Source organism: Cynocephalus volans, chromosome 6, assembly GCF_027409185.1.
Source record: "Cynocephalus volans isolate mCynVol1 chromosome 6, mCynVol1.pri, whole genome shotgun sequence".
Taxonomy (NCBI): Eukaryota; Metazoa; Chordata; class Mammalia; order Dermoptera; family Cynocephalidae; genus Cynocephalus; species Cynocephalus volans.
In genome coordinates, this window is record NC_084465.1 from 87,708,276 (window position 1) to 87,722,588 (window position 14,313).

General features: G+C 38.2%; 1 protein-coding gene across 7 annotated transcripts in view; it reads right to left on the reverse strand.

The window, feature by feature from the left end:
* Positions 1-14,313, reverse strand: part of OSBPL3 (oxysterol binding protein like 3) — a 177,264-nt gene that overhangs the window by 64,752 nt on the left and 98,199 nt on the right. For 5 of the 7 annotated variants that reach the window (XM_063098985.1, XM_063098981.1, XM_063098983.1 and 2 more), the window contains exons 3-7: positions 11,281-11,397; positions 11,068-11,121; positions 9,990-10,103; positions 2,160-2,327; positions 1,351-1,474 (exon numbers count right to left, since the gene is read on the reverse strand). In XM_063098985.1, coding sequence (XP_062955055.1) covers positions 1,351-1,474; positions 2,160-2,327; positions 9,990-10,103; positions 11,068-11,121; positions 11,281-11,397 — 577 coding nt within the window. The remainder of the gene's footprint in view (positions 1-1,350; positions 1,475-2,159; positions 2,328-9,989; positions 10,104-11,067; positions 11,122-11,280; positions 11,398-14,313) is intronic. The other 2 variants (XM_063098984.1, XM_063098980.1) reach the window with 2 other exon arrangements.

The following is a 14,313-nucleotide window of genomic DNA, read 5'->3' on the forward strand; positions in this document are numbered from 1 at the left end:
GATCGCAGTCACTAACTCAAAAGCTAGTTCACAATTTGCTGTTCACTGGATGCTGATGGATGTTTCTGCTAATGATTCAAGGTTAAATTGCCTTGGGATAATGGCTCTCAAACATTGGTATTGTCAAAATCACCTGGAGAACTTGTTAAACCACAGATTGTGGGGCTCCACCCCCATTTTCTGATACAGAACATTTGGGTTGAGCCTGAAAATCTGCATTTCTAATAAGTTCCCAGGCCAGGCCAATGCTGCTGACCCAGAGACAACACTTCAGGGACTATTCCACCCTGATGTCACTCATTGTAGCTCATGGGTGATATTTATTGGAAGGGCAAAGCCTACATGGCCCCAGGGGTGATAATATCTGCACTCAATAAAAGAATATGCAATTTTCAAGGCTACCACCTGGCATCTTTAACAGTGGTTCTTCTTTCAAAAGGAGAGAATGGAACTGAGGCCGCCAGAGGTGGGAAAGGGGGGTAAGGCGGCAGGTTTAGCAAGAATTTGTTAAAGGGCAACCAAAAATGATTATACTGTGCAATCAATTAATAAAAAAATAAAATAAAATTGGGGGGGGGGGAACCACAAATAAACCAGTGTTTCTCAATTGTTACTACACGTTAAAATCAACCGGAGAAAGTTTTTAAATTACATGTGCCCAAGTCCCACCCCAGACAATTAAATCAGAGCACTCCCAATCCCATTGGTGATCTTTTCTATTTTTAGTTCCCTGGGTAAGTCTTAGCTAATTAAAATCAAGAATGCTGCGCTTCCTTATGGCAGGAGTTTTCAAATCTGCCTCTTATCAAAATTACCTGGGAAACAGAAACATCAGTGATGCCAGGGCCTGACCCCAGACCAATTTAAAGAGATTCTTTAGGAGAGAGGCTTGGGCGTTGGTATTCCTGCACTATAAAAGCTCTCTTGGTGATTCTAATGTGCAGCAAGGGTAGAGAACACCTACCTTGTGGGGCTCTCGATTTGGTCACCTACTCACCTCTAGAATCCTGATTCTCAAGCTTGGATGTACATCAGAATCATTTTTGGCACTTAAGACAGCTGTGTAGACCCCACCCCTGGAGACTGTAACCTATAGGCCCATGTGGAAATCAGGCATCAGTACTCAAATAGAAAAGGAAACCTGTCTGCATGCACACATAGGTGAATACACAAGGCTCTGCAAAGAAAGTGTCCTTTGTTGACAATGAGCGCAGCCTTAATAAGCAAAATATAGGAGGGAATGTAGACGTGTGAAGGGGAAGGATAAAAATGCATCTGAAGTATAAAATACCAAACCAGTGTCATTTGAGGGTCAGGATAGAAAGAAGCAGAAGTTTCCAGGCACTCTACCTTTTGAGCATTTTTCCATGTCCTCTGAAGACTGTAGCCATAATGGAACTCGTGTCTCACCACCACAAGAAAATGATAAATTGCTTCCAGTTTGAAACGAATTCTGCTTTGATATACTGCTACGCTGTTCCACAGATGACAGAAGAACATTATAAATGAAAACAGAGCCCAGCGGGTACACTTGAGGGTAAAGGATAACAGAGTGGGTTATTAGCTAATGGATGCCACCTGCCTCTAACAAGGAAGAGGCTTCTAGCAAAGCACTCTGCAGGAGACCCTAACACCTCTGGCTGTCACTCCTGCTTAGCCATACCATGTTATAAGTCCTTGGATAGCAGTCCTTATTTTCTTCTTCTGTCAAATGGTAATAATACCAAAATAATAATATAAATGTTTGACAATACAAGGGTACTTCAAAAAGTTCACGGAAAACTAGAATTGAAAAATGACAGGAACTTTTCCATGAACTTTTTGAAATACCCTCATATTTTGCAGTCTTGTATGGCTACACACGTAGTACAGCATTTTACAACCAGATAAGAAAACCAAAGTCAAACTGGTCGAGAGAAAGCCAAGGCACTCGAGGATGTGAAATTCCTCCTTACATACTATTCTTCAGCCACTGTCCCACCATTTGTAGATACTCAGCAGGTCCTGATTCTGGCTCACTGGGCAGCCACAGACAAATTAAAGCTCACCCTGCTCCTCTCTGAAAGCCTGTCCTTCCTCAGACTCAGCTCCCGAGATGGGACTTCCTCACCCAAGCCACGCCCTTCTTTTAGATTCATTATCAGCAAAACACTTATTACCTGCCTACTTGAAATGGAGTCAAACACTCCAGATGCAGAGTCCGTGATGGTGGACCCTGAGAACAAGTGGTTAACTTCGCGTGGAAACATGGCGATTTCATTCTGCCGGTACATTCTGTGGTGGCGGAGTTTAGACACCCACTCATCAAAGACTTCTTCTGAGTTCACCTGAAATGTGTTAAATTGAAAGAAGGAAATGAGAGTCAGTCACTTACCAAAAGGAACAATATTCACCAAATTGAGGTCACTCTTGACATCCACTTTTTACGTAGAAATGTCTCTTACTTAAATTACATTTATTTGGTCTATGGGAACAAGTTTGAGGAGGAAACATAAAGTAAAAATGGTCATCGTAAAGTACATGTTTAGGATTTCTATGAGACAGTCTAATTGTTACGCTATGTTTAAGAAAGCAAAACGGTGCCAGTTATATTAAAAATAAACTGAAATTTATATTTATCTGTCTCTTAAAGCAGTTCCAAGTTCTCTAATCCCAGCTTCCCTTAACCCTACTGAAAATATTAGAACCATTTTTCTTTTTAAACTCTTTTATAATTTAGACTTTTCAGACCAATCTTCCCTCAACTGGAATGAATTAGTAAATTCTTCCTAAAATATTTAACTTATTCATCTTCTCTGACAAAAGAATACATTGCTGAAGAGTATATATTAATGCATGTGAAGGTTATTTAAAAGAACATTTCTCCCACTCTCAAAAGTAGGGGGAAAAAACGTGATCAAGTACTACACAGCAGTATTATTATTTGTAATTTTTATGACACTAACAAACATTTAGCCATTCTCTCCACAGATGAGTTAATTATCAATTTCTAATTTCCATGAAGAATAATGTTTGTAATTAGTGACTTGTATTATAAAATACTTCACATGTTCATAAAAGAACCACAAAGAATATAACAAGCACATATGTACTACAGATATTTCTTAACAATAAATATTTTTTGTATGTATGTATTGATATTTTCAAAGTGAAAAATGATACCTATATATGAGGACACAAAAACTTATGAAGCTGCAATTTAAAATAACCCAAAAGGATGTTAACTTCCAAGATGAAAAATCCAGGTTAATCCTGTTCTTTCCTGATGCCACAGCTGAGAGCAAGGATGTGCAAATAAATGTCTGCAGCATCGTTCACTGAGGAACTGTTAGGCTGGCTCTTGTGTTGATTAGCAGAAGTACGTACAAGACTGAAAACCCCTCCAGGTGCTCTTTATTTTTTTTTTTTTTTTTTTTTTTTTTTTAAATTTTATTTTGTCGATATACATTGTAGCTGATTATTGCTCCCCATCACCAAAACCTCCCTCCCTTCTCCCTCCCCCCTCCCCCCCAACAATGTCCTTTCTGTTTGCTTGTTGAATCAACTTCAAATAATTGTGGTTGTTATATCTTCTTCCCCCCCCCCCGGTTTGTGTGTGTGTGTGTGTATGTGTGTGTGTGAATTTATATATTAATTTTTAGCTCCCTCCAATAAGTGAGAACATGTGGTATTTCTCTTTCTGTGCCTGACTTGTTTCACTTAATATAATTCTCTCAAGGTCCATCCATGTTGTTGCAAATGGCAGTATTTCATTCGTTTTTATAGCTGAGTAGTATTCCATTGTGTAGATGTACCACATTTTCCGTATCCACTCATCTGATGATGGGCATTTGGGCTGGTTCCAACTCTTGGCTATTGTAAAGAGTGCTGCGATGAACATTGGGGAACAGGTATACCTTCGACTTGATGATTTCCATTCCTCTGGGTATATTCCCAACAGTGGGATGGCTGGGTCGTATGGTAGATCTATTTGCAATTGTTTAAGGAACCTCCATACCATTTTCCATAGAGGCTGCACCATTTTGCAGTCCCACCAACAATGTATGAGAGTTCCTTTTTCTCCGCAGCCTCGCCAGCATTTATCGTTAATAGTCTTTTGGATTTTAGCCATCCTAACTGGGGTTAGATGGTATCTCAATGTGGTTTTGATTTGCATTTCCCGGATGCTGAGTGATGTTGAGCATTTTTTCATATGTCTGTTGGCCATTTGGATATCTTCCTTAGAGAAATGCCTACTTAGCTCTTTTGCCCATTTTTTAATTGGGTTGCTTGTTTTCTTCTTGTAAAGTTGTTTGAGTTCCTTATATATTCTGGATATTAATCCTTTGTCAGATGTATATTTTGCAAATATTTTCTCCCACTCTGTTGGTTGTCTTTTAACTCTTTTAATTGTTTCTTTTGCTGTGCAGAAGCTTTTTAGTTTGATATAATCCCATTTGTTTATTTTTCCTTTGGTTGCCCGTGCTTTTGGGGTCGTATTCATGAAGTCTGTGCCCAGTCCTATTTCCTGAAGTGTTTCTCCTATGTTTTCTTTAAGAAGTTTTATTGTCTCAGGGTGTATATTTAAATCCTTAATCCATTTTGAGTTGATTTTAGTATACGGTGAGAGGTATGGATCTAGTTTCATTCTCCTGCATATGGATATCCAGTTATCCCAGCACCACTTGCTGAAGAGGCAGTCCCTTCCCCAGTGAATAGGCTTGGTGCCTTTGTCAAAGATCAGATGGAAGTAAGTGTGTGGGTTGATTTCTGGATTCTCTATTCTATTCCATTGGTCAGTGTGTCTGTTTTTATGCCAGTACCATACTGTTTTGGTTATTATAGCTTTGTAGTATAGCTTAAAGTCAGGTAGTGTTATGCCTCCAGCTTTATTTTTTTTGCTGAGCATTGCTTTGGCTATTCGTGGTCTTTTATTGTTCCATATAAATGTCTGAATAGTTTTTTCCATTTCTGAGAAAAATGTCTTTGGAATTTTGATGGGGATTGCATTGAATTTGTATATCACTTTGGGTAGTATGGACATTTTCACTATGTTGATTCTTCCAATCCAAGAGCATGGAATATCTTTCCATCTTCTTGTATCCTCTCTAATTTCTCTCAGCAGTGGTTTGTAGTTCTCATTATAGAGATTTTTCACCTCCTTGGTTAACTCAATTCCTAAGTATTTTATTTTTTTGGTGGCTATTGTAAATGGGCAAGCTTTCTTGATTTCTCCTTCTGCATGTTCACTATTGGAGAAAAGAAATGCTACTGATTTTTGTGTGTTGATTTTGTATCCTGCTACTGTGCTGAAATCATTTATCAATTCCAACAGTTTTTTTGTAGAGGTTTTAGGCTGTTCGATATATAGGATCATGTCATCTGCAAACAGGGACAGTTTGACTTCATCTTTTCCAATCTGGATGCCCTTTATTGCCTTCTCTTCTCTGATTGCTCTGGCTAGTACTTCCAACACTATGTTGAATAGGAGTGGTGAGAGTGGGCATCCTTGTCTAGTGCCTGTTCTTAAAGGAAAAGCTTTCAGCTTTTCCCCATTCAGGATGATATTGGCAGTGGGTTTGTCATATATGGCTTTAATTATGTTGAGATACTTTCCCTCTATACCTAACTTAAAGAGGGTCTTTGTCATGAATGAGTGCTGAACTTTATCAAATGCTTTTTCAGCATCTATAGAGATGATCATATGGTCCTTGTGTTTGAGTTTATTAATATGGTGTATCACATTTATTGATTTGCGTATGTTGAACCAACCTTGCATCCCTGGGATGAATCCCACTTGATCGTGATGAATAATTTTTCGTATGTGTTGCTGTATTCTGTTTGCTAATATTTTAGTGAGGATTTTTGCATCTATATTCATCAAGGATATCGGCCTGTAGTTTTCTTTTTTGGTTATATCTTTACCTGGTTTTGGTATCAGGATGATGTTTGCTTCATAGAATGAGTTTGGGAGATTTGCGTCTGTTTCAATCTTTTGGAATAGTTTGTAAAGAATCGGTGTCAATTCCTCTTTGAATGTTTGGTAAAATTCTGCTGTGAATCCATCTGGTCCTGGGCTTTTCTTTGTTGGGAGCCTTCTGATAACAGCTTCAATCTCCTTTATTGTTATTGGTCTGTTCAAATTTTCTACATCTTCACGGTTCAGTTTTGGGAGCTTGTGTGTGTCCAGAAATTTATCCATTTCCTCCAGATTTTCAAATTTGTTGGCATATAGTTGTTTATAGTAGTCTCGAATGATTCCTTGTATTTCAGATGAATCAGTTGTAATATCGCCTTTTTCATTTCTAATTTTTGTTATTTGAGTCTTCTCTCTTCTTTTTTTTGTTAGCCATGCTAATGGTTTGTCAATTTTATTTATCTTTTCAAAAAACCAACTTTTTGATTCGTTGATCTTTTGAATTGTTTTTTGGTTTTCAATTTCATTCAGTTCTGCTCTGATCTTAATGATTTCTTTCCGTCTGCTAACTTTGGGATTGGATTGTTCTTGTTTTTCTAGTTCTTTAAGGTGAAGTGTTAGGTTGTTCACTTGCCATCTTTCCATTCTTCTGAAGTGAGCATTTAATGCAATAAATTTTCCCCTCAATACTGCTTTTGCAGTATCCCACAGGTTTTGGTATGATGTATCATTGTTTTCATTAGTTTCAATAAACTTTTTGATTTCCTGCTTGATTTCTTCTTGGACCCATATGTCATTAAGTAGAATGCTGTTTAATTTCCATGTGTTTGTATAGTTTCCAGAGTTTTGTTTGTTATTAATTTCTAGTTTTAATCCATTGTGGTCTGAGAAGATACATGGGATAATTCCAATTTTTTTGAATTTATTGAGACTTGATTTGTGACCTAATATGTGATCTATCCTGGAAAATGATCCGTGTGCTGATGAGAAGAATGAATATTCTGAGGTTGTTGGGTGGAATGTTCTGTAGATATCTGCCAATTCCAATTGGTCTAGAGTCTTGTTTAGATCTTGTATTTCTCTACTGATTCTTTGCCTAGATGATCTGTCTAATATTGACAGTGGAGTGTTCAGGTCCCCTGCTATTATGGTATTAGTGCATATTTCCTTCTTTAGGTCTAATAGAGTTTGTTTTATAAATCTGGCTGCTCCAACATTGGGTGCGTACATATTTATGATTGTTATGTCTTCTTGATGGATCAGTCCTTTTATCATTAAGTAGTGTCCCTCATTGTCTCTTTTTATGGTTTTTAGTTTAAAGTCTATTTTGTCAGATATAAGAATAGCCACTCCAGCTCGTTTTTCTTTTCTGTTTGCATGGTAAATCTTTTTCCATCCTTTCACTCTTAGTCTGTGTGAATCTTTATGGGTGAGGTGGGTCTCTTGTAGGCAGCATATAGTTGGGTCCTGCTTTTTGATCCAGTCAGCCAGTCTGTGTCTTTTAATTGGGGAATTTAAGCCTTTTACATTAAGAGTTGTTATTGAAAGGTGTTGATTTATTCCTAGCATTTTATTGGTTGTTTGGTTGTCTTAGGTGTCTTTTGTTCCTTGCTTTCTGATTTACTGTTTGGTTTCTTTGTTTGTTGGTTCCTTAGGTTGTAGATAGTGTTTTTGTTAGCTTGTTTTCTCTTCATGAATGCCATTTTTATTGTACTAGCGGGTTTAGATTTTTCTTAGGTTTTTCTGGCAGTGGTAGTTATTTTTCAGGAACCAAACCCAGTACTCCCTTGAGGATTTCTTGTAAGGGTGGTCTTGTGGTAGTGAACTCCCGCAGTTTTTGTTTGTCTGAGAAATATACTATTTGCCCCTCATTTTGGAAGGATAGCCTTGCAGGGTAGAGTATTCTTGGCTGGCAATCTTTGTCTTTTAGTATTTTCCAGGTGCTCTTTAACGTGTCATTTACGGGAAGAAGCAACACAAACAGGCCCACATCTATTTGTCTCCCCTAAATCATGTCCTTGAAATGTATTTTATTTCCGAGATGAGGTTACGAGAAATTTTACAAGAATCTTTTGTCATCCTGTGCACTGATCTATTCTCAGAGGCCCTTAAAGGTCAGTGCCCAAAGTGCTCACCTTGATTCATTTTTTACTGGTTAAACAAAGTAAAAGAATAAAAGCACTTTATTAAATAACTGAGCAGGGTTCTGTTCCAGCATCTCAAATAGCTTTAGGACTGTGGGTGAACAGCCATTTAACCTTTCTGCTGCTCAGATCCCTCATCTATAAAACAAGAGAATGGACTAACTGGCCCACATTTAAAAACTGCCTGACTCTGAGGTTATTAACAAGAACCCCCAGATAACCACACTTACATACAGGAACAGTCATAGCTTATGTTCAAAAGAACAAACTAGAAACCAAACAGAACTTAAAGTGAATCACACAGAGAAATATTAAACTGTATTTACTGCAGTATTAGTATTCAATGTATTTTAAGTCATTCTAATTCTTTATAGATGAGGAATTAATAATTACTTTTTATTAATTAGAATAGTGGATAAACAAAAATCTTCTTCTGACCACATCAAAACACAGGACTAAGAGTCACCGGAAGTACATGGAGAAAGAACCTAAACTATTCTAGTAGAGAGTGATCACTGAAACAAGGGGGGAGAGAGGGGATTATATTCTTTCTCAAATTTTTTTTTTCTAAGATGATAGGTTTTTCCCTGCTTTACTTCACACTAGTCAGTCGCAACCAGGGATGATTTTACCCCCTAGGGAACACTTGGCAATGCTTGGAGACACTTTTGGTTGTCACAACTGGAGAAGGATGCTAATGGCATCTAGTGGGTGGAGGTCAGGGACGCTGCTCAGCATCCTAGAATGCCCAGGACAGCCCCCAACAATCACCCAGCCCACAATGTCAATAGTGCTAAGGTTGAGAAATCCTGATTTACACAATTAACTACAACCGAGAGGTACAGAGTTAGTCCAGGAAAAGAAATGGATTTGATTGTCTTGCCCAGTCAACCAACCATATGTATGAGGGTACTTTAAAAAGTTCGTGGAAAAATAGAATTAAAGATAATAAGAATCTTTCCATGAACTTTCTGAAGAACCCTCACATGTGGTAGGCCAGTATTGCTCCATCACCACACACATGCTATGGAGAGGACAGGAACATGTTAAGACATGGAGCTCATGATCTCATGCTTTTGTTTTCCTAACCCTCAGCCCCCTTTTCTAATATCCCAAGTAATTTGCCCAAATAAGAAAAGAGGCTCAGCATTTTCTCAATTAGTTTCTATCATTGGGGTACCAGTCAATAATCATGTGCAATAGCTAAATTATTAAGCTTCCTATGGGCTAGGCATTATGCCAAGTTTTCTACACGTGGTCCTGTGAGATAAGCACTAAAATAATTTTTTTTTTTTTTTTTAGGTGAGAAAACTGAGACTTTCAGAGATTAGGTGATTAGCCAAAGTTCAATATCTAGTAATTAGCCATGTCAAGATCTGAACCAGATCAAGATCTCATGCTTCATGCTTTTAACTATCTATACCATCTGTAGGAGAGAGCACAAGAGGTTAAACACAGCTTTGAAAAGTACTGTTTGAAATTCACACTTTAGGGAAAAATTTCCTGATGTTTCACTTCAATATGAGAATTTTAATGGAATCCCTATAAAATTAGCTGAAGTTGTAAGACAGGGCTCCACTGACTATTATATTTCAGGGAACATATTTTAACCTATGGTAAATGGTTCTTTACTAAAGATGGTACTGCCCGAGGCGAGGAGTGGGGTGTAAGAAACATGATTACATGATTGTTTTGTTCTTGATTGTTGTCACAATGACTAAGGAGGAGGGGTGGCATTTAGGGAATGAGGCAACAAGGGTGCCAAACCTTCAAGCAGTGGGAGAGACAATCCTGCACAACGAAGAACTGTCCCATCCTAATACTGTCTGTGAGAAACAATTTGGAAATGAAGATCTTCTACATGTTGATTGAATACCCCAAAGGTAGTATAATAACCGACAATCCCTTCCTGACATAGACGAACTCCGTGCACCAGGAAGCACTCTCACCTTCAAATGGTAGATGTGCTCCTCGGTGTCAAGGTCAATGCACTTTGATGACTTCTTTACAGACATCACTGAAAGCCCAACATCAATGCAGCCATGCAGCTTCTCTCTTTCTATCTGCAGAGGCACAAAGAGAGCCATTCGAGAACCCTTGTGTTGAAAGTAGTAATAATGCCCTTGATACTACCTACCTCTACCCTCGCCTTCCACACCCACTAACAGTGAACATGAACTCGACAACTTATCAAGTGCCTACTGTGAATCAGTACTAAGTGCTGTGCATGAAGTCTTCTTTAATCTGTGAGATAGGCAGCATTCTCCCTGTTTTAAAGATGAGACTGAGGTCCAGAGGGGTTAAATAACAAGCAGTTTACACAGCCAGTACACGAGGATACAAAAAAGTAAACCCCATGGATTGACTTCCATAGCCATGAATTAACCTGTTAATTGCACTGCCTCCCACTGAATTAGTTTCTGGTGTCTAAATTCATTTAGAAGTATGGGCAGGAGGCTAAGAGAGGACAGCAGAGGAAGTAAGGAGAAGACCCTTACAAAGGGCAATAGGACTGATGGTCCCTCAGAGCCCTCATAGGACAACTGCCTAGTGTTAACCAGAGAGGAACTCTCTTTCACCCAGGGCCTCCTCCACCAAACCCCTCAGTCACTGTAAGAGTGGGAATGACACCTGCCCTGTGTTTTGCTCCTGTGACCTAGCTGCAAAGACATCTTCTTCCACCCAGAGAATCCCTCAGCACAACCCTAAGACCACAACAGACCTTTGGATACCAGTGTGGTGTTGCAGGAGCCTCACCCTGGTGGGTGAACTCACCCTACCCAGAACCCAGGGCTGAGACCAGGGGAAGCAGGCACCTCTGTTCCACCTGGGGAATCCATTACCCTCCACGATTTCCAGTTCAGAGGTCTGTAATCCTCAAATGTACACAGTCTCATCCCTGAGCTGACAGTTATCCTTTCAGAATTCTTCAATAGCATGTATCAAATGTACACAGTCTCATCCCTGAGCTGACAGTTACCCTTTCAGAATTCTTCAATAGCATGTTGCACCAAAAAGAAGACTTACATCAGTTTGGCTCTTGGCATATTTCAAGATTCCTCTGTCCAGATAGAAGAATCTCTGTGGAGCAGAAAGTATAATTCATTGAGATGTTCCATTTAAACACCATTCCCTTGGTCTCAAATGTCAGCTTCGAATTAAATATAAGTGGTTAAGAACCAGTTGCTGGGTGGGATAGTGTGGGTGCAAACAAAAGTACAGCCACAGTCAGTGTCTTACCTTGTGCCAGCCTTTTAAGGGCCATTTCCTCTTTTTCAGCAGAAATCCTTTCTGGACTGGTGGCTCCTGAGTATAATTCATCTCCCCCCTCAGTCCTTCCACCACCTCCCAGCTGTCCTGTTCCAACAAAAGAGTTCATGCTAAATGTCTGTCTTTTTAAAAAAATAATAACAGTAAGAAGCAATTCATACTATCAGTAGATCCATCCAAGATGGTGAGTCTGGATGGGTTTGTTGAGGAGAAAAAATTCAAATTTAATTTTTATACCATCCCTGGATTTTAAGGATTTAATGCTGTAATTTAGAGGCATCAAACTTGATTTTTTTAAAAAGCTCTCTTTTAGAAGGAAATGTTTCTCTCTCTTTTAGTGTTTGAATTTTGACAACCATAGCTAAAAGTAAAGATTTTACTTACTCTAAGTTCTATTTTTGTTCACTTGGACATCATCACTCAGCTACTGTTCATTCAGCACTAGACTTCAGTCTGAATTTTAACCAAAAGCTACAGACACCAGGACAGAAGCTGTGGGGGCGGTGGGGGGGTTGGTTTAACAATTGGCTGAAAAGTGTGAGACTGGATACAAGTTAGTAAACATGACAACTTCATCAAAATAATGATTTAGTTGAAAATTAATATCTTCAAATTCTAGGTATTTAAGTACTAGAAATATTGAAGCATCAAAAAGATGGTTTGCAACAAGTATTTTCATCCTTTTTTTCCAGAAATTTGAAAACTCTTTCTTTTGTCTCAAAAACTCTTTTTGGGGGGCTACTGAGTGGTTTGCAGTTTTGAAGAGCTACAAATAGTTATTACAATTAATTTTCCATTACTAGCTATTTAGGTTATTTTGACTAATTTAAAAATAATTTTAAAAGAAATAAAAAAGAAAAACAATAAAAATTCTGAAAATTTATTTGAAAATGCTTAAAAATAAATCATTGCTAAATTATCCCAAGATAAACTAAAATTTGCAATACTTCAGTGACTGAGATAGTTGATTTTTATTATTATTGTTTTTACATTTTTTACTGGGTTATATCCCATGTGAAATGCACACATCTTTTTTATTTTATCAATATACAATGCAGTTGATTTTTCTGTCCCTTTACCGATGCCTCCCTCCCCCTCCTTCTCCCCCTTCCCCCCCCATCAACATCATATCTATTCGCTTGTCTTAACAAGTTCATGGAATTGTGATTGTTGTTTCTTCTTCCCCACCTCCCACCCCCATTTGTGTATTTATTTATTTATTTTTAGCTCCCACAAATAAGTGAGAAAATGTGGTATTTCTCTTTCTGTGCCTGACTTATTACACTTAATATATTTTTTTCTAAGTCCATCCATATTGCTGCAAATGGTAGTACTTCATTCTTTTTTTTAGCAGAGTAGAATTCCATTGTGTAGATGTACCAGTTTCTTTATCCACTCATCTGATGATGGACATTTGGGCTGGTTCCAACTCTTGGCTATTGTAAGCTGCAATAAACACTGTAGTGAATCGTACAATTCTTAAGAGTACAACTTGATGAATTTATACACATATATACTCATTAACTACCATCCAGTACAGATATAAAAACATTTCCAACATAGGGTAATTAAGTTTTCCGAATTTGTGCTAAGTCAAATCTCCAGCCTATAAGCAGGTGGTAAAGGCAGAAGCAGGAGGTACTGGGAGATAGACAGTTAAGTGTGGACCAGCACCAGGGAGCAGAAGGCAGTTAGACTCCAGTCCCAGGACACAGATTGTCTAACAGAGAGGGTATGGAAACCATACGGTGTCCTGGGTGGCTCTGGCTCGGTTTCCGTGTTGCCCTCAAGTTCAATACATGGGACCCACTTGGTAATAAGAACCCTTTCCTACTTAAGCAACTGAACTCTTTATACCTGCCTTCTACCTGATGGCACTTTGCTGTGAACTAAGTTAAAGGTATATTCCAGAGTTTTGAAATATCACAGTGGTATCCCAAGATTTAGAGTTGTGAAAGGGATGGAAAAAAAGCAAAGCTTAGAGAAAAGATTCAGTTTTTAAATTAGAGGACTTTTTTCAAAAAGTTAGTAGCATTGGATGAGATTTCTTTATAGCAATTATTATCAGTTATTCAAATCACTTAATTAAACCCAGACAATAAAAGGAGCATGCATATTATTTAGTGATGGGAAGTCACGAAGCTCATTACTTAACACAAAAAATCCTGCTCACATTTATTTTAGCTCAGAAGGCCACTCCTCAAAATTTAAAGCATTTTACCTGTCTAAATGTTAATGAATCTTTAAAGCCCTCAAGTTAAAAATTCTGACTTTTCCAGAGAAAGTACTATTTCATCCTTAGAGACCCCATCCACGTTCCAACTCACATCTCCAATGGTTCACCACTTACTTGTGATAATATATATGAGGTTTTATCATCCCTACTGGACAACAGTTTCCTTGACAGTACAAAGGGTCTATTTTACTTACAATGCCTAATCTGCTGTCCTGTGAACAGTATGCATCTGATTGGCAAATGAATAAACTTCGCTCTGAAAAAAGGCTGTAGACTGATTTGTGTTCTTGGAATACCATAAATTGGCATGCATTTGAAGAATGCCCAGTATCTTTGGGCCAAATGACTATTTACAAAAATAATTAGATACCATACATCCATATTTGTGAAAGAGGAGTTTGTGTGTTGTTGTCATTGTTAAATGAAAATCCAAGGCTCTAAATCCTCTAGAAATTACTCTAAGTGTATTAAGGCCTTTTGATTTCTTTACTCTAAGAACCCCAGGCAGAAGGCAACCTGCAGAGTGCTAAGGCTAAACTATGCACATCTTCTCAATATGTTCAGTTGTGCACAATGCAAACACCAAAGATTAGACATTGTTATTGCATATGTTACAAACATGGGGGAGCGGGGGGAAAAGGATGAGATCATACCTGTCATTTAAAAAAAACAAGAATTAAATTTCAAAACAGTTTCAAGGATTCATGTTAGAACTAGATTGCTCCTGAACTCCTGGGACATACATAGTACATTCCCACCAATGAGCC